Source organism: Orcinus orca, chromosome 4 (assembly GCF_937001465.1).
Source record: "Orcinus orca chromosome 4, mOrcOrc1.1, whole genome shotgun sequence".
Classification (NCBI taxonomy): Eukaryota; Metazoa; Chordata; class Mammalia; order Artiodactyla; family Delphinidae; genus Orcinus; species Orcinus orca.
Window position 1 is genome coordinate 103,119,313 of NC_064562.1, and position 11,586 is coordinate 103,130,898.

Sequence of the window (11,586 nt, forward strand, 5' to 3'; positions counted from 1 at the left end):
GATCTTGCACATATTTCTATTCAAAATTATGTCATTATCATTCAACTGTATGGCTTTAAACGTAACATTCAGACAGAAGGGGTTTTTCTTAAGTTTGGTAGGAAGAACTTGAGACTCTCAGGAACTAAGGATTACTCAGTGCTCCTTCCTCATTTGTACTTACTACACATACCCAGGGGGGAGAAGAAATTCATTCTGCTGCATGGCTCAGCATGACTCACAAATTGCAGGCTAGCATTTTGAAATGTCATTTTTATTGATCTCCATTTGATGTTCCATTTGACTTTCCGGGAGTAGACAAATTATGTTTATGGCATTTCCCTAATAGCAGACCTTGAAAATCTGAGTTTAAATGAGCTCTGAAAAAAACATAACCGAATGAAATATCAACTAAACAAAACTATCGGGATGCACATAAATTAATGCTGATTTTAGCATTAAAATATATCCTCCCTAAGACTTCAGCAGTCACGATAAAGATGTCAACATACTACATAATAGAATAGCACATTTCAGGGCATGACAGGCAGCTAAAAACTATAAGGAAAGTCAAGTCTCAGACACAAAATGTAAATCTGTCAACTGAACACATATGAAATATAAAGCATGGTTGAAATTAGAAAAATGAATATCAAATCCTATTCTGTAGAACCTAGAAGTCTGTGCAGCACTGCCAGTTCCATAATAAAAATCAAGTAAGAAAGGTCAATTTATCTCAATAGCTACCATTATTCCTTTCTAATAATTTCAAAACTAAATCAGTCAATGAAAAGCTATTGCTATGTCACAGTAACAGATAAAAAGTTTGCTTTATAGAATAGGTATAATGTTTTAATGCATTTTAACACTTTCAAATATAGTAGTTATTTAATAAGATAACATAAATGAGTTGTATAAAGTTAAATTAGAAAATAATTATAATCTCAAGTAACAGTACGTCATCCTTACATCCATTTACACACAAGAATAATCTGCCAGTCTCAAGCTGAAGACACCCTAAGAGAGTAATTAATAACACAGAAGAGGTAATTTAGTAAGCCTTTGGTTTTAAAAAGGCAAAATTTTTAATTTTGAGAAATGACTGATTTCAAACTTTTCACTCTTGTCGAAAGCATGTAAGAAAGCATGAGAGCACCAATTATAAAATGATCCAGTGAAATCAGTGATATTACATTTCAAAAGCAAAAACTTTTACCAATCCTCCAAAACCTGTTCGAATACTATATCCTTAAACTGAATTGATCAGCTAAGGCACGAGTTAGCTGTAAAGCTTCTGACCTTCCAGAGTACTCAATCTTTTCTATGAATACTGTCAACACAAAACATTCTTCTTTTGCACTGTATTATGTTTAAATATATCTCAACTCCATTACTAGCATTTTAAGTTCTTTCTGAACCCTCAACAAAGAATGAATAAATGACTGGATGGATGGAATGGATGGAGGCTTGGACAACAAAATCTGAGGTTTTGGGTCACAGATGATTTAGGATGTTGAAAATGACTTTATTAAGACATGCTCTCAAGAATCAGCACTAAATAACAGATGAAATTATGGCCCCCAAGAAATAACCTTTTGAAAATTCTTTAATATTCCATAGTCCAGCCAGTGTTTTTAAATTCTAACTAACATGAAATGTGAATTTCAAAAATTCTTCAGTATCAAAAACCACACTCTGGTAGTACAAAGTCTTGCACAGTGGTTTAGCTCCAGACTAAAATCTTATTACGCAAGGAAAGAAGATCATCTAAATTTTCTTATAGAGTGTAACTGCATCACCAATATCCTTATGTAATAATATGAAGTACATGCTTATCAGCTAAAAGTGATACGGCAGAGTACAAAACTATGTCCACATTATGACCACCATCTTGTACAACAAACCTCTGCATAGGAAAAAAGGCCAGAAGGAAGACTACAAAATGACCAAGGTGATGGGTTCAAAGGGAGAAACCAATAGTGGTATTTTTCTACTTTCTGCATCTTCGATATTCTATCTCATTATAATAATCTCATAATAATATATCTCTATATAACTCTTTGTTTTATATCCTTATATCTCCTTAAATTAAATCACTACACATCATATATTAATTACTATCTGCTTATATGCTTAAAAATACTGTTTTAGAATCTGGGAGACATAAGTTTGAGTCACTGCTCATTCATTCTAATAGTACGAAGTTGATGAAGTTACTTAACTTCTCCAAGTACTCAATTTTCTCATCTAAGTAAACCACCTTGGCAGGATTTAAACAATATATCACGGAAAACACCTCACATAGTGCCTAGCTCAGTGGTGCTCAGTTTACATTAATTCCTTTTTCAACATTTTTTGTTGTTGATTTAATTCCCATAAATTAAGTAGACTTAATCACTGATTAAGTACTGCAGTTAAGGGGCAATCAAGTTATCTCAAGAAAAGCCTCCCCTATCAAAGGACTTTAAAAGCTACTAAGAAGCTCAAAAAGACATTTTTAACAGATCCCAATATTCCTTTACACTTAGCCTAGTTATGACCTCAGAATCCTTCTAAACACAGCAGCCCAGGTAACCAGCAGGAGTTATCATGAGAGTGAAAACCTATTTGTCATCAGCAACCCAGACAGAGGCTTCTTAAGAAGTCTCTCCCAGCACACAAAACACAACGCCTATAACAAAGGAGAGGGATGAATTCTTTTCACAAGTTTGCCAAAAAATTAAATCTATGACTCAATTCCAGTTCACCCAATAAAACATTTTAAAAATGCAGATTTTTAGGGACTTCCCTGGCAATCCAGTGGTTAAGACTTCGCCTTCCAATGCAGGGGGTGCAGGTTCAATCCCTGGTCAGGGAGCTAAGATCCCACATGCCTCACAGACAAAAAACCAAAACATAAAACAGAAGCAATACTGTAACAAATTCAATAAAGACTTTAAAAATGGTCCATATCTAGGCTTCCCTGGTGGCACAGTGGTTGAGAGTCCGCCTGCCGATGCAGGGGACACGGGTTCGTGCCGCGGTCCGGGAAGATCCCACATGCCGCGGAGCAGCTGGGCCCGTGAGCCATGGCCGCTGAGCCTGCGCGTCCGGAGCCTGTGCTCCGCAACGGGAGAGGCCACGACAGTGAGAGACCCGCATACCGCAAAAAAAATAAATTAAATAAATAAATAAATAATTTTTAAAAATGAAGATTTTTAAAAACAGATGTTGACAGCTTTTAAAAGTTTTTTTTGTTTGTTTGGTTTAGTATTTCAAAAAGGAACATTACAGTAACTCTTCATGAGATTGGATTTGGCAATGGATTCTCAGCTATGATACCAAAAGCACAAGAACAACAACAACAAAATTGAAAGCTGGACTTCATCAAAGTTAAAAACTCTTGTGTATCAAAGGACATCATTGAGAAAGTGAAAAGACAATCTACAGAATGAGAGAAAATATTTTCAAATCATCTGATAACAGTGTAATATCTAGAACATATAAAGAACTCCTGCAGCTCAACTACAAAAAGACAAATGACCTTATTAAAAATGGACAAAGGACTTGAAGAGACATTTCTCCAAGAAAATATACAAATGGCCAAAAAGCATATGAAAAGATGGTCAACATCATTAATAATGAGGGAAATGAAAATCAAAACTACAATGACATACCACTTCACAACTGCTAGGATGGCTATAATCAAAAAAACAGAAGATGATATGTGTTGGCAAGGACATAGAAAAATTGGAACCCTCATACATTGCTGATGGGGATGTTAAATGGTGCAGCCACTGAAGAAAACAGGTTGGCAGTTCCTCAAAAAACGAAGCATAGTATTATCATATTATCCAGTAATTCCACTCCTAGGTATATATGCAAAAGAAATGAAAACAGGGGCTCAAACAGATACCTATACACCAACATGTGTTGAGTATTATTCACAATAGCCAAAAGGTGGAAACATCTGAGTGTCCACTGATGGATGAATGGATAAACAAGATGTGGTACAGGGACTTCCCTGGTGGCACAGTAGTTAAGAAACTGCCTGCCAATGCAGGGGACAGAGGTTCGAGCCCTGGTCCTGGAAGATACCACATGCCACAGAGCAACTAAGCCCATGTGCCACAACTACTGAGCCTGCGCTCTAGAGTCCGCAAGCCACAACTACTGAGCCCCCACGCCTAGAGCCTGTGCACCGCAACTAGAGAAAGCCCGCACGCAGCAACGAAGACCCAATGCAGCCAAAAAATAAATGAATAAATAAATTTATAAAAATAAAAAGATGTGGTACATGGATACAAAGGAATATCATTCAGCCATAAAAAGGATGAAGTTCTGATACATGCTACAACATGGATGAGCCTTGAAAACACAACGCTAAGTGAAACAAGCCAGACACAAAAGGACAAATATTGATGATTCCGCTTATCTGAGGTACCCAGAATGGTCAGATCATAGAGACAAAAAGTAGATTAGAGGTTACCAGGGATGGCAGAAAGGTGGAATGGGGAGTTATTGCTTACTGGTGACAGAATTTGTTTGGGGTGATGAAAAAGTTTGGAAACAGACAGTGGTGATAGCTGCACAACACTGTTAATGTAATTAATGTCACTGAATTGGCAAATGTTATCTTATATATATATTTTACCACGATAAAAAGAAATTAATTACTGAAAGTAAACTTAAAGGCACTGAGGGAAAAAAACAATAGGATAATAAATGAAAATGACACAGCATCAGTACCTTTCCACACACTGCGAACGGGATAAAGGAGGCTGACATTTTCGGTTATGAGCTTCTCGGGCAGCCAGTCTGGCTCCTGACAACTGAAACAGAGTACAAAATGAACTTAATAAACCATCAAACTTGCTACTATCCTAGAAAAACTGGTATCGCATTCTGCCATCAAGAGGCCAGAAATTCGAGCAACTCTAAGCTCTAAACAAGCATTCATTCCACGGGAAAACAAAACACATTAACCTGGGAAAATTCTAGAGCAGTTTGAAACAATAACCAACATATTAAAGCACTGAGGGATTAATTCACACATAGTGATCTTAACGAGTCTACAGAAGAGTGGCATACAGACTGTTTTCCAACAAACCTAACAAAGCTGAAAGCTTTCTAGTCAAAACTTTCAGGGCTTCCCTGGTGGCGCAGTGGTTGAGAGTCCGCCTGAAAAAAAACTTTCAGAAACTTTAACTGGAGCTGAGTCCAAGAGAATTCCAAGCTCATAACTGTATCTCTAAGTGCCTTCATCAGTCACCCAGTAGCGGAATAAGGGATGGTCAATGCAAATGCTTCCCAAAAAGTGTTTTTCTAAAGCACTTCCTGGAATGGTAATGACCTGCACTCTTTAGGGAGAAATCTATATTGGCAAAACGAATACTAACACCTCAGAAAGCCTTAAAGGGAACTCAGACTTTGAGACAGTAGTTTAAGACATCAGTAATCAGAGTAAGTTCAGAGTAAATATAAACTCCAGTCTCTCAAACCAAAAAACATGGTATCTTCATCTCAAGAGATTTATCTCATACATTCTCAATGAAATGTCACAGACATCAACAATTTAAAATTATATATATATATATATATCCAAAAAGTTGATATACCTTTTCATCTTCCCATTGAAAAAAATTACAATCTTTTCTATCTCTACAAGCTGAGCAGGCATAAAACCTCCGTGTTTCTTCTTTCCCTTGGTTCACCTTTACAAACAGAAGAGTGGGTCCTAGTTCCAGAATAGGAAAAAGTAAGTCAAACAGTCATCTACCTCAAGTTCCTAGTTTTCATCGCCTTTAAATAAAATTTGTTTCAGTTTTACGCACAATTTGTCACAATTAAATGCACTACTCTGTTTAATAATTTTTTCCCCCAAAGTCACAACATTCAGGCAAAGACTACTTAAGAAATAAATTTTGAAAACTGGTCTCTCCAGAAGGAAAATGCTATTGTCAGTACAGTTGCAGTCCACATGGTGAACGGCCTGGGTCCTGACACAACAACAAAGACGGAGTGCAAACAACTGAGCACTCTGCCACCGCCGCTCAGTTATCCTTTCAGTGAAAATCTGAGCTTTCAGAGTTGGACGCACTCTCTCTCCGCAAGAAAAACTGGGTCTAGTTAAGCAAGAATTCATTCTATCGTGCTCCCTAACGGTTTTTTAATTTTAATGGAAAAGACAGTAAAACAACAAATGAAATCTTCAAGTACTTGGCAACGGGAATTACTCAATAACACATATCCTTTTTGCCTAGCCTCTGCCTCATCCCTTCAAAAAACATGTAACAGCCGTAAAGCCAAAACCACAACAGTGGGGACTTTCTATGACGGTTTCTTAAGTAAGTGGAAAACCACAACTTCCCGAGGAAGGAGCGTTTTCTAGATATCACACTCGGTGGGAGAGAGAGAGAAGGGGATCTGAATCCGAGAGCCCTAAAAGCCCACGGCACGTTCAGGCTCACCCACGCCCCTTGGCTCCCGACAGCCAGGCTCAGCCCAGACGCGGACCCACCGTGAGGGCACAGCGGGGCGGGCGGGGCGGGATCGGAGGAAACCACCACCTCGACTCCCGAGTTCCTCTGGCAACCCGAGCTCCCCTCTGCCTCTACGGTTCCAAGCCGCTCCCTGGGGGCCGCCATCTTCCCGCCGCCGTCCCGAAAGCCTCAGTCCGAACCAAAGAGGCTGAGAAAGAGCGTCGCCATGACCCTCCGTGACTCAGAGCGCCCCCGCTCGCCTAGGAGGAGCTTCGGCCACTGGGGCAGAGGTCACGCCCCGAAACCCAACTTCTGCTGGAACGTCTGAGAAAGAAGCCGTAAGATCCATGTTGTCATCTCAGTGATTTCTCATGTATCTGAGGGGTTCAGCTCTCTAACCTTACCTGAGCTGTCATGTGTCTAGTGACCGGCTGATCTAGGTTCACCTTGGCAAGAGTAACTCAGCTCTGCTCCATGTGTCTCTCAACCTCCTGCTGTAACCAGCCGGCCAGCCTGGGCACATTTCTTTCATGGGAATGGCAGAAGCACAACAGAACTAGGAGAAACAGACAAGGTTCTTAAGGCCTAGGCTCGGAGCTGCCACTGTCACTTCTACCTCATTCTTTTGGCTCAAGCAAGTCATATGGTCAAACATTGCAGAGTTACATGGCAAAGGGCATAGGTCAGAAAGGGGTGAAAAATTGGAGCCAATGACACAGTCTATCACAAAAGCACTCTTCACTGGGACAACCAAGTGTCTGGTGGTACTGTTTCCCACCACTTAAGGAGCACCTGCCTCAGCAAGAAGGCAATAAGGAGGAAGCAAAACTAGGAGGTAGGAATGTATGACGATACCATGTGAGCACCTAGATCCAACCATGCCTGAAGTTTCCAGTTACATGAGTCACAAACTCCTCTGTCTACTTAAGACAGTTTGAGATGAGGTTGGTTCTATCTATCACAACCAAGAATGTCCACTAATGTTCTGTGGTCACAGCACAATATTGGATGGATATATCTGTTCATTAATATGCCTGGATTCCCTTTTCCAGTCAAGACCAGCTAACCCTGCTCTCCATTCTCCCTGCTACGATCCCTGTCAGTCTGCCTGCTATGCTCCCCTCTATCCAATCTGTCCCTTCTGGCCCTTGCGGTGGAACCCAGTCTCCTCAGCTGCCTTTTGCCTTGCTGCCCAAAAATCAGCACACAGACCTACTTCTCTTTAAGGGGAAAACTGTCAGTGGTGACAAGAAAGGAATCCTACAAAAGACTTTACCATGTCAGTCTCTGCTCTCTTGTTCTGGATCCTGACTCCCCTGCTGAAAGGGTCACTTCTATGGACTGAATTGTGTCCCCCTCAAAGTTCATATGTTGAAGCCCTGCCCCACAATGTGATGGTATTACAGGTGGGATCTTTGGAAGATGATTAGGTTTAAAGGAAGGCATGAAGGTAGGCCCCCAAAATGGGATTAGTGCCCTCATAAGAAGAGACACCAGAATGTGCATGCTCTCCCTCTCCCTCTCCCTCTCCCTCTCCCTCTCTCTCTCTCTCTCTCTCCCTCTCTCTCTCTCTCTCTCTCTGTCTCTCTGCCATGTGAGGGAGGACACAGTAAGAAGGGGGCCATCCACAAGCAAGGAACAGTATCCTCACCAGGAACTGAATCTTCTGGCACCTTGATCTTGGACTTCTCAGCCTCCAGCACTGTGAGAAATAAATGTCTGATATTTAATACACCCAGTCTACAGAATCTTGTCATAGCAGCCTGCACTGACTAAGACACTCATTATGCCCTTGACTTCTGATCTCTGCTTTAAATTCTGAGAGCAGACCTCTCCCCACCTCTGAAAAGCCTTAACTGTTAACAACTTGCTTGGGGAAGGACTTGGACACAGAGGGGCTTTGTGTAGCCTTCCACACATCTTTGAAAAACAGCAACAACCCTGCTGGACCAAACACCCCGAAAGTAAGTACACCTTTCAATAAGCTACTGAGATTCACTGGTCATTTCTGATGTGCCGGGCTTGGCGTGCATCCCAGGACACGACAGACAGCAGTCCTTATGGAGGAGGCCTTTTAGAAGCCAATGCAGACCAGAGGACATGGACCCCGGCAGGCATACCATCAGTGCGCTGAAGGGACTGGCCCTCCACGTTTCTTCCTGCCTGCATATGTCCCTCTAGTGAGAAAGGCAGGAGCAAGGTGCAAAAAAGAGCATGCATTTATGTGCGTGAAAGTGACCGTTCCTTGCCTACACATACAAATGAAACCTGGAGATAAATAAATCTTCTGAAAGTTAAAATCCTATGGGTAGTGGGCTGAATAGTGTCCCCCAAAGAGCCATGTCCAGTCAGAACCTTGAATGTGACCTTATTTGGAAATAGGGTCTTTGCAGATGTAATTAGTTAATGATAAAGATGAGGTCATACTGGATTAGGGTGAGCCCTAAATCCAACGAGAATGTCCTTATAAGAAGGGGAGAGGACATAGAGAAGAAGGCCACGCGAGGACAGAGGTGGACAGAGATTGGGGTTATGCTGGCACAAGCCAAGGAATGCCTGGGGCCACTAGAATCTAGGAAGAAGCAAGAAAGCCTCCTCCTCCCCTAGAGACTTTGGAGGGAACATGGCCCTGCTGACCCCTTGATTTTGGACATCCAGCCTCCAGAGCTGTAGGAGAAGACATTTCTGTTGTTTGAAGTCACCTGGCTTGTGGCACTGTGTCACAGCAGCCCTAGGAAACTAACGCACCTTGTCTGAGGCTTGGTCTTGAGACCTTCTCGCTCAGAGCCCCACCGTTTACTTTCCAGGTGACCCTGGAGAAGTCACTATCTAAGCTTCAGGTTCCTCGTCTGTAAAAATAGCACTGTTGGGCTTCCCTGGTGGTGCAGTGGTTAAGAATCTGCCTGCCAGTGCAGGGGACACAGGTTTGAGCCCTGGTCCAGGAAGATCCCACATGCCGCAGAGTAACCAAGCCCGTGCACCACAACTACTGAAGCCGGCGTGCCTAAAGCCCGTGCGCCGCAATAAGAGGCCTGCCCACCACAATGAAGAGTAGCCCCCATTCGCCACAACTAGAGAAAGCTGGCGCGCAGCAACGAAGACCCAACGCAGCCAAAAATGAATTAAAAAAAAAAAATAGTACTATCTACCGTCAAGGAGAGGGAGTGTTTGAGTACATGAGAAAATGAACACAAGAGCTCTTTGTCAACAGCCAAATGATATGTACATATTATTACATTCCTCTTTTACAGCTATGTTCCAACCTATAAAGGTGCTACTCTATGGAAGAGAATTCCATTCATTCTGGATTACTCAGCACGGTAGAACCTGGGTGAAATTATGAGAGGCAGAATTTGGCTGAAAAAGAGCATACTGTGGGGTTCCTAGAAGCAGAGCCCAGGATGGAGATTCTTGTGCAAGTGACTTTTTGAAGGAGAAACCTGTAAGGAAGTGAGAGAAGCAGGAGAAGGCAGGGGTAGAAGTGAGGCAGAGTCCAGCCTCAGCCTGATGCACAGGGAGCTATGGTGCATGACGGCACCGTGGAGTTTCCTGCTTTGGCGGGGGATGGGGGCTATTGTACCCTGCCATCTGTCAGTCCCAAGCCCAGACTAAGTAGGAGTCCTTCTTAAGGGAACCAACTCAACTGGGAGGTTTATCTCCTTATTTTTTCCCCCTACTCCTCCCTGCTGGTGGAATGCAGATACAGTGATGGAAGCTCCAGCAGTCATTTTTGGACCCTGAGGTCCAAATAGGAGAAACTGGACTATCAAACTCAACTCCTTTTAGGTGACAATAAATTCTTGTCTGTTTAAGCCACTTGTTTATTGTGTTTTCCCTGATACATAATCAAACTTAATGTTAAAATAGGGGGTTTTTTTTGTAATGGCACTTCAGGTTTCAAAAATGTTATTTGTAACTAAAATCATGTACTATACGCTCTCCAGATTATAATGCTCCTCCTTTGAAAATGGAAGGATTACAATCTGAATAGCTATTTAAAAAAAAATATTCTACCACCATGTCTGGTGCTTAAATATATAAATGTTTCATTTATATATCAACTCGCAGGAGCTATACTATTAGGTACACTTTACAGATGAGGAAACAGGATCGGAGGCTGGGCTGTGTAGGGCAACCGTGAGGAAAGTTGGCTCTGGAGTCAGTTGGTCTTGGTTCTAATTCCACTCCACCACTTGCTAGGTTAGGCAAGTTACTTAACCTTTCTGTGCCTCAGTTTCTCATTCTGTATACAGAGGGATGAGGTACTGTTGGGAGGATAAAACGAGCTAATTCATGTAGTGCACTTACCAAAGTGCCTGGAACGTAGTGAGGAGTTATTATAATGGCTCAGGGTTAGAGATGAGGCAGGATTTGAACCATGATCCCTCCAACTCCAAGGCTCATATGCTCCTTCAGCAACCTCTGCAGCAGATAGGCCACCCTAGTCCTTGCTTCAGGGAAAGAGCATGCTGCCTGCTCTTCATCTGTTCACCTCTTATTCCTGTTTGCTTGGTTAACACCTGGTCCGCTCTCATGATTGCTTAGACATCACCTCCTCTGGGAGAGCCTTCCCTGAGCCCCAAGATTAGGTTAGATGCTCCTCTTATGTCCTCCTGTAGCATCCTGAATGTACATCAATAGTATTGATGATCACTCTACATTATTAATTGCCTGATTGCTGGCTTGTGCCACCCTTTACCCTGTAAGCCCTTTGAGAGCAATGATCATATATTATCCTTATATCCACAGTGCTAGCGCATAAGAGAATTTTAATACATATTACTGATTAAATGACAACTAAAATCAGACTTTAAAAATCTGAGGATGTTTGAGTTGGAAGGAACCATTGTGTCATCTCATCTAGTGATTCCAACAAGGGCTGTGCCACCTCCTAGGGGGCACATTTTAGAAATGCCAGGAGGTGTTTTTGGTTGTGACAGTGATTGGGGGACGCTACTGGAATGTGGAGGGTAGGGGCTGTGCTAAAAGATCTGTAATGGTTAGGACAGTCCTGTGCCATGCAGAACTAACTACTCTCAATCCTGCACAACTTCCTCTAGAGTCTGGAAAGACACTTATGTAGGTGAGTAACCTGTTTATAGTTATTTTCACCTACACTCCAACTTTAATTTACACAAACACAAAG

At 41.9% G+C, this 11,586-nt stretch overlaps 1 protein-coding gene across 2 annotated transcripts in view; it reads right to left on the reverse strand.

Annotated features, from left to right (window-relative positions):
* The window catches only part of ZCCHC4 (zinc finger CCHC-type containing 4), a 47,548-nt gene extending 40,905 nt beyond the window's left edge, over positions 1–6,643 (reverse strand). The window contains exons 1-3 of one of the 2 annotated variants that reach the window (XM_033421610.2): positions 6,479–6,643; positions 5,577–5,695; positions 4,708–4,790 (exon numbers count right to left, since the gene is read on the reverse strand). In XM_033421610.2, coding sequence (XP_033277501.1) covers positions 4,708–4,790; positions 5,577–5,695; positions 6,479–6,605 — 329 coding nt within the window. In that variant the 5' untranslated portion in view covers positions 6,606–6,643. The remainder of the gene's footprint in view (positions 1–4,707; positions 4,791–5,576; positions 5,696–6,478) is intronic. The other variant, XM_004266205.4, reaches the window with a different exon arrangement.
* Between the last annotated feature and the right edge of the window lie 4,943 nt (positions 6,644–11,586).